This window comes from Geotrypetes seraphini, chromosome 7 (genome assembly GCF_902459505.1).
Source record: "Geotrypetes seraphini chromosome 7, aGeoSer1.1, whole genome shotgun sequence".
Lineage (NCBI taxonomy): Eukaryota > Metazoa > Chordata > Amphibia > Gymnophiona > Dermophiidae > Geotrypetes > Geotrypetes seraphini.
Genome location: NC_047090.1, coordinates 92982074 through 92998589, shown reverse-complemented (window position 1 = coordinate 92998589; position 16516 = coordinate 92982074). Strand labels below are relative to the sequence as shown.

Sequence of the window (16516 nt, the reverse complement as noted above, 5' to 3'; positions counted from 1 at the left end):
TGCACATCATGTCCCCCCTACTTTTAAATTAGTAATATAAGGCACCTGGGCTTTCAATGCTTTTAAAAACCCTCTCCTTCCAGCTGGCTTCAGTTGCCATGTAAAACTGCCATTATAATCTGTAACATAATTCAGTGGCTATCGTTAATTTTTAAGTTGAGACTGTTTGGGGTCCTAAAGTGCTAAAGGAGAGCCAACAGATATCTTTTTATTTGGGGCCATGACACCAACCAATGCTTCTTGACTTCCATCCCTACCAGAACACCTGGCCTCGGTCATACATACAGAAAACAGAAGAACCTTCTTCAAATCCAGGCCCACAAAGTTAAAGTATAAACGTATACAAATGAAACCCTAAGATGCCAGATTCTACATGCAGTACAATATTAGAGAACTAGAAAGAAATGGATTGTTTCCTGAACAGTGTAAAATATAAAGACGTAAATTCTCAGGATTGACATATTTTAGTCACCAAATTGAAAATAAAATCATTTTTCCCACTTTTGTTGTCTTGTGATATTATTTTTCTGACCATCTTGTTCCCAGTCTCTGGTTGTACTTCCCTCTGTCTGTGTTCTTAATTCTGTTTCCTAATTGCTGTTTCTTTTCTTTACTTCTTCACCTATTGCCCTCATCCATCTTTGGCACTTAATTTTTCATATTTAGCCTTCCATTTTTCTGCCTCCATTTCAAATCTCTCTACTTTTCCATCTCTTCCCTTCCCATCTACCCATACACCACATCTCCTCCCTCTCTTCTCTTCCTTTCCCCTTAATCCATGTGCAGCTCTCATCCCTCTTCCCTTCCCTCCATGTGCACAATCCCCAATCTCTCTCCTTTCCTATCTCCATCCTTGCACACCATCCCAATCTTGCTCTAATTTTCCTTTTTCCTTTCCTTTCTCCTCCATCCATATGCACTGTCCCCTCTCTCTTTTCTTTCCTTCCCCTCCTCTCCATCCAGTGCACCATCCCCTTTCTCTCTCTTTCTTCTTCCCTTCCCCTCCTCTCTATCTATGTGCACCACTTATTCTCTCTTCTCTTTCCCTCCCTCTACATTCATATGCACCACCCCCCTCTCTCTTTCCTCTTCCCTTCCATCCATGGGCACCATCTCCTCCCTCTGTTCCCATCCTCTCCTTTCATGTGACCATCTCTTCCCTCTCTCTTTGCTTCTCTTGCATCCAACATCTCTCCTCTGTATCCCTGTCTATTCCCTATGTCCAGCAATGTCCTTCTCTGTTCCTATGCTCTCTCCTCATCCATCTCTTTGCTGTGTCTCTTTCCCTGCCCATTTCCAGATTGTCCCTCCTCTTTCCTTCTTTTTACCTGCATCCCTCAGCAAGCTGCCTCCCGTGTGTTTTACAGGTTATCCTCCTCTCCTTTTTAATTCATCAGCATCCTGTAATAAGCACCCCCCCCCCCCACACACACACACACACTTCATTCTGATATCACTCTTTCAGACTTCCCAAATGCAGAATCTCCCCTACTCCCTCTCCTGCTCAGTTCAGGCTGATCTTTCTCTTTCCTGTCATCCTATCCTTTCCCACTTTGTGCATCAGGCATCCTTTCCTCTGCCCCCCCCTTCCCACCATGGGCCTGGGTCTGTGTTCTCTCCCTCACCCTCTCCTCCTGCAGGTCTGACATTTCTTCATATGGCCCCTCAGAGTCTGGGTTTTCCCCCTCCCCCCTCTTCACATGTCTGGTTTCTTATCTCTCTCCTTCTACATGTCTGTTCCCCCCCCCCACATACACACATACACACACACACACACATACATGGTATTATGATCTCTCCCTCTCTTCCCCATACAAACCTCTAAGGCAGGGGTGCCTACACTTATTTGGCTTGCGAGCTACTTTTAAAATGACCAAGTCAAAATGATCTACCAACAATAAAATTTTAAAAAACAGAAAGCACATTGTATGCAGAGAAAATGTTAATTATCATTTGTATTTGGGGTTGTTTTTTTTTCAGAGATCAAGGCAGATGACTTTAAAATATGCAATGTCACCTCAGTAACAATTATACAAAAATAGACAAATATACCTCCTCCCCTATTACTAAACTGCGCTGAAAGCCCCTCGCAGCTCCTGATGCTCATAGGCTCCCTGTGCTAAAAACCACTATCGCAGTTTAGTAAAAGGGGGCCATAGTGTAAAATATAGACAGCAGATATAAATTCTCAAAACGGACACATTTTGATCACTAAATTGAAAATAAAATCATTTCTCCTACCTTTTTGTCTGGTGATTTCGTGAGTCTCTGGTTGCACTTCCTTCTTCTGTAAATCCAATATTTCTTTCTTTCTACCCCCTCCCCTTTTCTTTCTGTTTCTCTTTCTTTCTCTCAACCCCTGCCCCCTCTTTCTGTCTTTCTCTCAAGTTTATCAAGTTTATTAAAAATTTGATATACTACCTTATCATTTATTTCAAGGTGGTTATACATTTTAAAATAGGGTAAAAACAGATAATACAATTATACATAACTTTAACAGAATAAACATATAAGATTAGACAAAACAATGACATACACGATTAGACAAACGGATACGAGTGGAAAAAAGGGGAGAACTACAATGATTAAAGAAAAGTAAGATATAAAGGTATAAACAAAAGGGAGGGATTAAAAACAAGTAACCCAATACGAGTGGACTTATAAAAGATAAAAATTTCTCTCCCTGCCTGCCTGCCTGTATTTCTTTCTCTCTCCCCCTGGCCCCCTCTTGATCTCTGTCTTTCTCTCTCCCAAAAAAACTCTGTGGAGTGACGATGTTCCTAAATGGACTTTATTTGAAAGTATCAAAGTTCCAAAGGTACACTAAAATCATCCACATAAAATAATTCCATCCACATAAAAGTAAATCATCCACATAAGAGCCTTAAAGGACCTAGTCCGCTAGGGATACAGGACCCAACACGGTCTGCGTTTCGACAAAAAGTCTTCTTCAGGGGTCCCTGGGGGTCCTATAAAGGTGTGTACGTGGGAAACAATTGTGTGGTGAACCGGAAGTGAGACACTGGCAGTGTGATTGACCTGCATTGCCTTTGCGATCTATTGGTCAATCACACTCGACCATTTGGGCACCCCTGCTCTATGGTATCTCTCCCTTCATGAGTGGCACCCCTCCTACTCCTATTGCTCCTGCTCACAGTCCTTTCCTGCTGCTGCCCGCTGCCTCTGATGCAACTTCCTGTGGGTGGGGCAGCAGCAGAGAGAGGCTTCAGGAAGTAATGTGGTTTCCTTGATGCCAGTAACTCACTGCTTTGGAAGGGCTGTGGGGTAGGAGAGAGGTGCCGCTGAACACAGAGCCGCAGGCAAAAACAGATGTTGGTACATCATACCAGCACAAAAAGCCCTGAGCTACTACACAAAAAAAGTGATTTAAAAAGTATTTAGCAGTGGAAGAAGCATGCAGTAATGATCACAGTTTGAATATTTTTGATATGGCAAGTTATAAAGGGGGTGTACTCCATTGTTGGGGAATATGAAGTTTGTGATACAGAACTGGAGCTTCAGGGTTTACACTCTGTCCAATCCTGTAGATAATCCAGACTTCAATCTAGAGGTGTGTGTGGGGACATATTATGGTCTCCATCCCTACCCATTCCCAGTCAATTCTTTTCCATCCTCACCCCATCCCTGCCAATATTGGTACCATCCCTACACTATCCCCATCATAATGGTATTGTTCTCCCACTATCCCCATAGTTTTGTCACTTACAGAACTGTGTTTGTGTTCTGCTGTTCAAACCTGCGTAAGTGTACATTTACCCAGGATAGTGACATGTTCAAGTGGTGCCCTGATATAGAATTGCCCTTCACATGACGTATTATAAAATTTTAAGTGGCTTATTAAAAATATAAAAAATACAGATTAACAAAATGAGGATTTCTTGTTTTGTCATCCATAAATCCATTTTTTTAAACAATTTAGTGTGAAACAGATTTAGATAATGGCCCTTTAATAAAAATCAGAGGTCGATGCACATCTCATAGAACTGTTCCAAATTTTTTGACAGCAATGTCCATTGAATATATTTTTCCTATCAAACTGGTTAAAAAATGGACACAATTTTTACAGGATTGCACATACGATTAAATTCAAGGAAGGAAATTCATCATCCATGAGCATGAAATTTTTCTTTTAGGGACTTAGCCATTTACCTGTAATATACACGAAGAGTCTGGAGTTCTTCCTCAAGTTTTTTATATCGCTGAATGGCTTTGTCTCGATCTTGTTGTAATGATATCATCTGGTTCTGGAAATAAATTGTGCAACTGTTAGTTGGTAATTTTTAAGTACTCTTCTCTTGTATATTTAAGGTAGAAATAATATATAATGAGATATTTCCTGTTAATTTCCTAGAGAAGTAAATTCTATATTCAGTAAGGGGCTCATAATCGAAACAGAAATATGTCTAAAAACCGGCCTAATTCGGCACTTAGACAATCAGTGAGACAAGTCGTCCAAGTGCCGATAATCGAACTGGGTTTTAGACGTATCTAAAAATGACATAGGCTTTCACAGTGCTGCAGTACGCCCAGAGCTAAAAGGGGCATTTCAGGAGGAGTGACAAGGGTGGGATTTGGACGGGACGTCGGCCGTCATAGACTTAGTCATACTGCATGTATAACCGAAAGTTTAACAACATTGCCTAGAAGGAACATGGACATTGTGACTTAGGCCATCTAAAACCAGGTCTAAGTCACATGAAGGTATCCAAAGTGACCAGATAACCACTGCAGAGACAAAGTACAAACCCCTACACACTCCCCCAGTGATCACTAACCCCCCAACCCCACCCCCATAAAATTGTAATGACAACTTTACATATCTGCCTCCAGAACACCAGCACCTGGCAGTCTGGCATAGGAAAGCCTAGTAGAGCTGCACAGAGGTGGCTTAAGTGGTCTTGGGGATGGGTTAATGAACCATAGAGAGGAGGACCCAGGCCCATAAGCCACTCTAATCACTGCATTCATGGTGACACATGTGCACCCCCAAAAAACCCCTAACCCTCTTTCACTGCCATATAAGTGGCTCCTGCAGCAATAACAGCTATTGGGATGGTAGATAGGTGGGTCTAGTAGATTTTGGGGGTGTTTTGGGTGGGCTCACCATGACCTATAAGGTACTTGTGCCAACCTTACAGGAAGACCGATTCCAAATCAAGTCTTGCACACAACTTCTTTGGTCTGATCACTTTCTTATTTCTTTCTCCCAGTTTATCAGGCTGTATACATCAAATCTTAGCCCCGAGACCATAAACTCTCAAGACTATTCAAAACTAGACAACGCATCCATCTCCTCCGACTTCGAGTCCAAATTAGCGAAAATGTCAGAAGCTTCCATCGAGGAGAAAGTTGCCTCATGGAAAGCCGCCATAACCAAACTGTTAGATACCGTAGTCCCTACTATTCTCTCCGTGTAAACCAAAAAACCCTGGTATAATCCTAACCTAACTCTTATCAAGAGACAACTACGTTCTCTCGAGAGAAAATGGCGACATATTAAAACTCTATATAACCTAAATAAATTGAAGGAACAAGCTAGTTACTACAAATCAGAAATTATCAGATCAAAAAAAGAATACTACTCCAAACAAAGAGAAAAAGCCTCTACAAATAATAAAAATACCTCTACGTTATACACAATCGCAAGATCTCTCACCACACAGAAGACAGAGCCAAACGTGACAGTCTCATTACCCTCAGCTCAAACTATTGCCTCCCACTTCATTAAAAAAAATCCAAAAACTTAGAAACTCTTTTTCACAAGCAAGCATTGCCAATACAACCCCCCCCCCCCTTGCTCTAGGGAATCAATCAATATGTCCACACTCATAAATCTTCCTCTCTCCGAATGTTCAAGATTTACCCTACCCACTCTTCAAGACCTTCAGAGAAACCTGAATTCACTAAATATAAAAGGCTCCAAATCAGAAATTTTTCCACCGTTCCTACTGAAACGCTTTTTCTCATTTTTTGGTCCAGACATTTTAAACCTGGTCCATACCAGCTTATCTACAGGACTACTTCCCAAAATATGAAAAGAGGCAATTATTCATCCAATAATCAAAGACCGCAAAATCAGTGTACATGAAGCCTCTAATTATCAACCAATCGCAAACATTCCTTTTCTGGCTAAACTCAAAGAGAAAATCGTCTTTCGCCAAATTTCAGACTTCGTCGAACAAACAAAAGTTTTACATCCAAATCAGACTGGATTCCGTCAACATCATTCCACTGAACTTTCACTCATTGGGTTGACCACTAAAATCCTTTACCATCTCGATCATCTTCAGTCCATTCTGCTCATCTCAGACCTTTCATCAGCTTTTGACACAATAGATCATAAGCTTCTTTTGTTGCACTTGTATGATATCGGAATCAGAGACCAAGTCTTAGACTGGTTTTCTTCTTTTTTCACTGATCGGTCCTCCAAGGTAGTCTTCAATACAACATCCTCAGTTTCTATAACAACTGAATACGATATCCCACAAGGCTCAATTCTATTTCCTTTACTCTTCAATATTTTCTTAGCCTCCTTTTAACCCTAGGGCAATCTATTGGTTTCACAACGTTCACCTATGTGGACAATGTCCAACTAGTCCATCCGATTTATTTACACAACTTAAATGAAATAAACCTCATAAATAAAAAACTAGAAAAAATTAATTCTTGGCTAGACTCACACATGTTCTCTTTGAACATCGACGAGTCCAAATTAATGATTTTTCCTATCAAAGATGGACTCTCTCTACAAACTCCTCTTAAACTCATGACTCAACCTATCAAAGTGGTATTTTCATTAAAATCACTGGGAGTCACGTTTGACAGTAAATTTAATTATCATCTACTCATTAGCACGGTGGTCCAACGCTGCTTTTATCGACAGCACATGATAAGATCTTTATCTAAATTGTTAGAGCCTGCTTCTCTGAACATTTTGATCCACTCTCTTGTAATTTCATGTATTGATTATTGTAATGCCCTCTACAAAGGCATAACAAAAAAGGAAATAAGAAGACTCCAAATAGTACAGAACACTGCAGTAAAATGATATTTAATGCAAAAAATTATGACCATGTTACCCCTCTTTTATATAAAGCTCACTGGTTACCAATAGAACACAGAATCACTTACAAAATTCTTCTATTAACATTCAAAACTAGAGAAAATAACCAGCCAGAATCTAATATAATAAAACCCTAAGCCGCGCATGCGCACTCCCACCTGCGTGCTCCCGTTTTCTGGGCGCTGTAGGGCACCGCAGGTAGGAGTGCGCATGTGCGCAAATCTCTCTCTTTCTCTCTTCCTCCGAGGCGGCTGTCGGCAGCTGCAGACTGCGGTGGCTGCAGGCCACGGCAGCTGTAGGCCACTTTGGCTGTCAGTGGCTGCAGGCCGTAGTGGCTGTCAGCTGCCGGCGACTGCAGGCCACGGTGGCTGCAGGCCACGGCAGGTGAGCATGGAGCACGGAGCCACCAGCAGCGGGTGGCGGTCAATTTGAGAAACCCCTAACCTACAGGCCGGGCCGAAGTTTAAAGTAGTGAGTGTAGGAGGGGCAGGAGAAGCTAGACTGAGGGAAAAAATGATGATGCACAGGGAAATGGAGGGAGAGGGAATGCTGCGGCTACTGCACAAGGAAGTAGGGAAGGAGATAGGAAGAAAGACACAGGGGCAGGGAGAGAGACAGAAAGATAGAAAGACAAAGGGGGCCAGGGAGGGAGAGAGACAGAAAGAAAGACAGCGGGAGGAAGAGAGACAGAAAGAAAAAGACAGGGGTAGGGAGAGAAACAGAAAGAAAGACAGACATATATTCTAGCACCAGCGGGAGGAAGGGAGACAGAAAGAAAAGAAGAAAGACACAGGGACAGGGAGAGACACAGAAAGACAGACAGACAAAGGGGGCCAGGGAGAAAGACAGAAAGAAAGACAGTGGGACAGAGAGAGACAGAAATAAAGACAGTCAGACATATATTCTAGCACCCGTTAATGTAACGGGCTAAAATACTAGTTCATTAATAACCTTCTTATTTCTTATAATCCAACAAGGACTTTAAGATCTACAGCTCAAAACTTTCTCTCTATCCCATCACTGAAACATATAAACACAATGAGGTCTTCAGTTTTTTTCTGTTAGCGCCCCCTCTCTCTGGAACAGTCTCCCTAATTACCTACGTGAAAAATCAACTCATAGGCTTTAAGACAAAGTTAAAGACATTTCTCTTTCTTGATGCTTTTGAAACCTAACTGTCCTTTTAAGGATGACCTAGAACCTAGAAGGTTTTACCATCTGCACCCCTCCCTATCGTTCGTTTTTCTCCTTACATGTTTTCTTTCTCCTTGTTTATTGTAGTTCCAGCCCCTTTCCCTTTTGTTCCCATTTGTTAATGTTTTAATACGTTTCTGAAAGTTAATATTCCTGGTGATGTTTTGTCTTTTTAAACTGTATTTTAGCTAACAAATGTTTTTAACGATTTTGTACACCGCCTAGAAGGTTTGATTAGGCGGTATAAGAAATTTCAAATAAACTTGAAACTTGTGGTGAGATGTATATGTGGCACCCTTTTTGCAAAGTTCACAGCAGTGCCCCTGTAAGGTACCCCAGTACTCTGGTGCAATGTTTGCGTATCCAGTCCATCACTTTTGCTGACCCTGCCCATGTCCAAAAGGTCTTTTTCTAAGCATTTTTGACTTGGACAAATTTTTAGATGAAAATGGGGTATAAAGATGGATGACTTAGCGGTCTGGACGATCAGATGGCTGGATGAACAGACAATTTTCAGAAAAAAAATATATGTTGGACGTATTTTTCAAGAATGGACCTTTTCCCATGTCCGACTTTGGGCAACTGGCGACTTAGGCCCCAAACGGACTTAGACGTATCTTTTGATTATGCCCCTGCACGCTACCTAAAAAATTCAGTGCCAAAAAAAATCTGCAGTTAGCACTCTGGAGTTAGGTGCAGTTTATAGAAAACCAGGCCTAAATGTCTAAGCCTAAGTTATGGCTGTTCAGGTGTATTTTCTAATAGAAACATATAAACATGATGGCAGATAAAGGCCCAAAGGCCCATCCAGTCTGCCTAGCTATAACATCCACTATCTTCCCCTTTCCCTAAGAGATCCCACATGCCTGTCCCACACTTTCTAGAATTCAGATACAGTCTTTGTCTCCACCACCTCTACTGGGAGACTATACCAGACATATACCACTTTTTCTGTAAGAGAAAAAAAAAAAAAAAAAAGAAGTATTTCCTTAGATTACTCCTGAGCCTATCACCTCTTAACCTCATTCTATGTCCTCTCACTCTAGAGTTTCTTTTCAACTGAAAGAGACTCATCTCATGTGTATTTATGCCACATAGGTATTTATACATCATCATATCTCCCCTCTCCTGCCTTTCCTCCAAAGTATACATATTGAGATCTTTAAGTTTGTCCCCCATGCATCTTATGATGAAAACCAATAACAATTTTAGTTGCCTTCCTCTGGACCGTCTCCATCCATATCTTTTTGAAAGTGTTGTCTCCAGAATTATACACAATATTCTAAATAAGGTCTCACCAGAGTCTTATATAAGGGCATCAATTCCTCCTTTTTCCTACTGGCCATTCCTCTCTCTATTCACCCAAGCATCCTTTTAGCTTTCATCGTCACCTTTTCAACCTGTTTGGCCACCTTAAGACCATAATATACTATCATACCCAAGTTTAAAATGTTGAGTAACGATGTTCTAATCATGTGCACTTGATGTGATACACCTGTGTGTGATTTGAGCTACTTAAAGTTGGAAGATATGTGGGAGTGTCCTAATTTATTCCTCAGTTAGAATACACATTTTTGTGGATATCTTTTGTTTCATGAGTAAATCAAGGAAAATATTTGTTATTTACCTGCAATTACATCATTTTCTTTTCCAGATATAAATAAAAAAAAAAGATTTGACATCAATGTGTGAACATTTCTTAAGAAAGAACTGAATATTTCATGGGGTGTCCTAATTTTTTCACATGACTGTAAGTGATGTGCATAAAAGTATGTGCAAGCTTTTGGTGTACCTACTTTTTACACTTAAAAATGGCTGTACAATTCTATAAAATGCCATTTCAACATGTAAATCTGACTTCTATTAAGATGTGTTTTAGTTAAAGGTGGAAAATGACACCTATAATTTGCATTTTCAAATCTATGTACGTTATTTTCCATGAATAAAAAACCAGATGGAAAATGGGTACCTTAAAACAAGGACACGTTTTAAAGGGAAAATATGTACTTTTGTTTTGAAACTTGGGGTAAAGTCCATGGATAAAAGGCACCCACAGACTTTGTACAAAAATGAATCATTTGGAAATTTCCTTTGAATAGAGGAAAGCAGGGCAGGATCATGGATAAAAAAAATACCCTTGTGACTTGAAATGAATGGCGCAGTCTGGAGTCCTCGCTCATGAATAGCAGCAAGTGAGCTGTTTTTAGCATGAAAACTGTACTGTAAACATTTCAGGTCTGGATGGACCAAGGGGCTATCAAGCCTATGGGTTCTCCTAGACCAGTGGTCTCCAATCTTTTTCACGCAAAGGGCTGCAGTGTAAATACAAGAAAGCTTTGAAGGCCACCACAAAATTTAAAGCTTACACATACTGCTAGTTTTGTAAACTGCCTTGACCTGCTTGTTTAGATGGTATTAAACATTAAAAAATTAATATACATATTGATTCTACAACACTTCACGAATAAACGAGTATTTTCAAAACTCGGTTTATTTTGGATTGTCAACAGAAGCAAATTTCATAAATGAGACACCTGAGTAATACACTTAGGAGATTGTTGGCAGTTACTATATCAAGTGGGCGAGATTGAAATGAAACACATTTATAGAATCTGAATAGCATTTCAGTCAACTGTTTTGAGGGCTGCAATGGAGCACATTGAGGGCTGCAATGGAGCACATTGAGGGCTGCAATGGAGCACATTGAGGGCTGCAATGGAGCACATTGAGGGCTACATGCAACCAGGGAACCACGCATTGGAGAAAAAAATTGAGGAGGAGGAGGAAAAGTCATGGACATGAAAAATAATGTAATGGGGTAAAAAAAAAAAAAATAAGTGATATGAGTTAAAACACTCTGGAAGGCACAGAGGTCATAACTTTGCAAACAGCTCAATGGCCTGCCAAAGCAAGCCATTTCCCATCAGTCCAGGTGAGTGACATTCTTAACAGAAAAACAGGCATGAAGCAAAGGAGGTGTTTTTTTGTTGAAGGTCAGAGATTACATTCTCTGCCAAGTTTCAATGTACTGTGAAGAGTGAATCAAATAATGTGCTGGTAAGGAAGTTTTGTAGAAAATACACCTAATCTTTGAAAGATTCATATAGCTCGGCTCACCAGTGACACATAAATTATACTCAATGTTTACCCTATACGTTCTAAAGTTACTCACACAATAGATGGATGAATCACATATTCCATACCAATCAGGGGAAAAAAGAGAGAGAAAACAAAGTCCAGCTGACAGGCACTGGTAAAGCGAGAGAGGTCATAGAGCTGTAAAATGGGATAAAGTAAGGCTGCCATTGAAAAGTTTCAGCATCAGACAGATAAGAGACTATTTGTCAGCTTTTAGCTCTCTTGATGATAATTCATTAACTAATGATGTTAATCTGCAGATCACAGATCAGTTCTAAACTGGATGGCTTAACCTTTTTTCCTGAAAAAAAAAAAAAAAAAAAAAAAAGGACCAAAGAAAAATTTGTGGAATGAGAAATAGAAAATCAATAATCAAGCTGACTCCTTCAGTTTGGATCGGCACAAAACTCTACAGTGGAGGAGAAGATGATTCCATTCTCTGATGACATCAGTACAATGACAACACTGTTGGTTCCCTTGGCCTGTCTTGCGTGCAGTTTCAGAGGATTCTTCTAGATCAGGGATTGTCAATCTCATTCTCAGGACACACCCAGCCAGTCAGATTTTTAGGATATCCACAATGAACATGCATGAAGTAAATGTTTATGTACTGTGACACTGGGAACATGGGAGTGCACAGGGCAAAGCAGATTCTAAATAATGTAGTGCCTGCCCCAGTACAGAAACCTAGACTAGCAAGCCAGTGTCTCAGACAAGATCCTATAATTAAAACTCTACAAAGAGGTGCCTGTTCTAAATTATTCTTAGGGCTCAGTGTCCAGCCAAAACTTAGCCATTCAGAAATCTTGTGGTTAATGGCAACCATAAAATGATTACCAAAAGAAGGGAGGTTCCAACCATAAAATGATTTTCATATCTGGGGTTTATTTTTTGGTCGATTGCCAAATGCCCACCAGGCTTCAGATTTGCTAGCCTTTAGTTTATTGTTGATTTATTAACCATATTTGGAATATGTTCTATCTGAATCAGCTGTACCTAATGCTTAGAGTAGTAGGCTAAAAAAGAAAAGAAAAGCCAGGTAGAAACAGACTATAAGCCCTCCAAAGATAAGGAAATACCTGAATGTAACCCAGCTTGAGTCACAACTGAAAAATGCATAAGTAAAATCCAAATGCAAAATCCAGTACCAGGCATACTGAGGGACATTTTCAATAAGACGTCTAAGTCTGAGTTTGGACATTTTGAGTGTTTTGCCTAGCTGTGACTGTCACAACAAGCCAGTTCAAAACAGTTTTTACCTACTGTCTCTATTGTACAATAGAAATCACACACTACATTCTTTGAAGAATAGGTATAGTATTTATTAACAAAGAAATGGAAAGAAACAGTACTTCACCATGGAAAACTGAAACAGCATCCTGCCTCTCATGGACCGGGAAGCCCTCAACGGTCAGGCAATTGGAGCTAATCCACGGGATAGACTGGGTGACCCATCAGTCCCACATTTGAAATTCAAAAATAGCAACATTGAGGGGCTTCCTTTATAGCAACATTCACACTCAATGTTCACCTTCCAAACATACTCAGAATGGTACATAATGGTACATGTTCCCAAAATATGAAAGCAATACATGTCTTCAAAATATGAGGTTACATCTAACATAAGAATTGCCGATGCTGGGTCAGACCAGTGGTCCATCATGCTCAGCAGTCTGCTCATGCAGTGGCCCTCTGGTCAAAGCCCAGCACCCTGAGAGTAGCCCTACCTGCGTACATTATAGTTCAGCAGGAACTTGTCTAACTTTGTCTTGAATCACTGGAGGGTGTTTTCCCTTATGACAGACTCTGGAAGAATGTTCCAGTTCTCTATCACTCTCTGGGTGAAGAAGAACTTCCTTACGTTCGTACGGAATCTATCCCCTTTCAATTTTAGAGAGTGCCCTCTCGTTCTCCCTACCTTGGAGAGGGTGAACAACCTGTCCTTATCTACTAAATCTATTCCGTTCAGTACCTTGAATGTTTCATGTCCCCTCTCAATCTTCTCTGTTCAAGGGAGAAGAGGCCCAGTTTCTCTAATCTTTCGCTGTACGGCAACTCCTCCAGCTCCTTAACCATCTTAGTCACTCTTCTCTGGACCCTTTCGAGTAGTACTGTGTCCTTCTTCATGTACAGCGACCAGTGCTGGATGCAGTACTCCAGGTGAGGGCGCACCATGGCCTGGTACAGCAGCATGATAACCCTCTCCGATCTGTTCATGATCCCATTCTTTATCATTCCTAGCATTCTGTTCGCCCTTTTCACTGCCGCCGCCACCACAACACATTGTGCGGACGGCTTTATCGACTTGTCGATCAGAACACCCAAGTCTCTCTCCTGGGAGGTCTCTCCAAGTACATGCATTCGTGCATGAGATTTTTGTTACCTACATGCATCACTTTACACTTATCCATGTTGAACCTCATCTGCCATGTTGATATCCATTCCACGACCTTGATTATGTTGCGTTGCAGATCTTCGCAATCCCCCTATGTCTTCACTACTCTGAATAACTTTGTATCACCCGCAAATTTAATCACCTCACTTGTCGTACCAATGTCCAGATCATTTATAAAGATGTTGAAGAGCACTGGTCCAAGCACCGAGCCCTGCGGCACCCCACTGGTGACGCTCTTCCAGTCTGAGTATTGTCCATTTACCCCCACTCTCTGTTTCCTATGCTCCAGCCAGTTTTTAATCCATGTGAATATTTCACCCTCGATTCCATGGCTTGCAATTTTCCGAAGTAGTTGTTCATGCGGAACCTTGTCAAATGCCTTCTGAAAATCCAGATATACAATGTCGACCAGATTGCCCTTGTCTATCTGTCTGTTTACTCCCTCAAAGAAGTGCAGCAAGTTCATCAAACACGATCTGCCTTTGCTAAGACCGTGCTGACTGGTCCTCATCAGCCTGTGTCCGTCAAGGTGATCAATGATGCTGTCCTTTATCAGCGACTCTACCATCTTTCCCGGTATCGACGTCAGACTCACCGGGCTGTAGTTTCCTGAATCTCTCCTCGAACCTTTCTTGAAGATCGGCGTAACATTCGCCACCTTCCAGTCTTCCAGAATCTTTCACGATTTGATCAGCAGATTGGCTATTAGTTGAAGCAGTTCAGCTATGGTCCCTTTCAGTTCCTTGATCACCCTCGGATGGATGTCCATCCGGTCCCGGGGATTTAAGTTAAACATCACTTAAATGCTGAAGAGTTGCTAAGTTTGATCATATAAAGATTTATTTTGCACATTCAATTCACAATTGAGGATCATGCAATGATTGGGTGGTGAGGCGGTTGGGGTTCCCCCCCCCCTTGTTAACCCCTCCATGTCTCTGAGCGTAATCCTACCATTTCAAATATAGCCTTAGAAGATCCATTGCATTTACATTTATTATTGGAAGCTTGTGTATTAAAATTAGGCTGTTGAGCATCGGCATTGGAGTCTCCAGCCATTCCTGATGTACACGAAGTTGACCCCAAATGTTTTTCATATTGCCACTTCCTGGCTTTAATCAACCTCTTCTGCAATTGAGAGCAGAGCATGCAGGAAATGTCTCAATATTCAGGACCTAGGCACTGGATACACCTGTTATATGTGTCTGTACCTGAAATGGTCCTGTGGCACAGAGTGCACCACTTTAAGCCGCAAGGATTCTTGGACATCAAACAAAAAACCGCCAACGCAAGATCAAAAGACTCTCTAGTCTGGGGGAGGTCAAGTAATGTTAAACTGGAAAAAGCTTGATGCTTCCAGTCTGAAAACAGGCTGAAGAGAGCCACAAGGACCGGAATAAAAATTCAGTAAAAAAACAAAACAAAACAAAATTTTTAAGCCAATTGGAAGAAAAAGAGAAAAATATGACAAAAACAATTGAAAAAAATGGAAAGGCATTAAAAAAATGTACAAGTTTGACATGCTTAGAGATACTCTAAGGAACAGTTTCGGACGCTGCAGGACCAAGCTAAGTGGTTAACACTGAAATCAACCATACATGAAACAACTAGCCACTTCATAAAATCAGTAAATAAACGACAAAGAAACAATAAACTCCAATGGTTCACTGCGGAGATCTCGCACCTCATTAAGGAGAAGAAAAAAAGCATTTCTCTCCTATAAGCGCACGGAGAAAAGAGAGGCAAAGGAAGAATATAGGACCAGGTCTACAGCGGTCAAAATGGCAGTTAGGGAGGCAAAACTTCGAGTGGAAGAAATTCTGGCAAAGAACATTAAAAAGGGGGACAAATCCTTCTTCAGGTATATTAGTGACAGAAAAAGGAACACAGGCGGGATAGTACGCCTTAGAAGACCGGACGGAAGTTACATGGAAGCAGATTCCGATAAAGCCGAACTACTGAATGAATACTTCTGCTCAGTCTTTACCTGTGAGGCACCGGGACACGGTCCGCAGTTGAAGGCAACACAAAGCACAGAAGACCCGTTTCAGAATTTTGAGTTCACACCAGGTGAAGTTTACAGTGAACTCTCAAGACTCAAGGTGAACAAAGCCATGGGACCAGACAATTTGCACCCAAGAGTGCTCAGAGAATTGAGCAATGTCCTGGCGAAACCGTTGGCTGAGCTATTCAATCTCTCCCTAAGTAAGGGGAAAGTTCCCCTGGACTGGAAATTAGCTAATGTCGTACCACTGCATAAAAAGAGTTGCAGGGCGGAGGCTACAAATTATAGACCGGTGAGTCTCACATCAATAGTGTGCAAACTCATGGAAACACTAATTAAAAGCAAATTGGACACGATCTTGAATGAAGGGAATCTTCGGAATCCCAGTCAGCATGGATTCACCAAGGGTAGGTCCTGCCAATCCAATCTCATCAGCTTCTTTGACTGGGTAACAAGAAAGTTGGACTTGGGAGAGTCTTTGGACGTCGTGTACCTGGACTTCAGTAAAGCTTTTGACAGTGTCCCACACCGCAGGCTGCTAAGCAAGATGGAATCAATGGGGTTAGGAGAGACACTAACTGCATGGGTCAATGATTGGCTGAGTGGCAGACTTCAGAGGGTGGTGGTTAATGGTACCCTCTCTAAAACATCGGAGGTGACCAGTGGAGTACCGCAGGGCTCGGTCCTGGGCCCACTCCTTTTC

General features: G+C 41.3%; 1 protein-coding gene across 6 annotated transcripts in view; it reads right to left on the bottom strand.

Moving 5' to 3' along the window:
- MIPOL1 (mirror-image polydactyly 1) overlaps window positions 1-16516 on the bottom strand; it is a 672982-nt gene that overhangs the window by 202599 nt on the left and 453867 nt on the right. For all 6 annotated transcript variants that reach the window (XM_033952866.1, XM_033952872.1, XM_033952868.1 and 3 more), the window contains one exon: window positions 4171-4265. In XM_033952866.1, the coding sequence (XP_033808757.1) occupies window positions 4171-4265 (95 nt within the window). The remainder of the gene's footprint in view (window positions 1-4170; window positions 4266-16516) is intronic.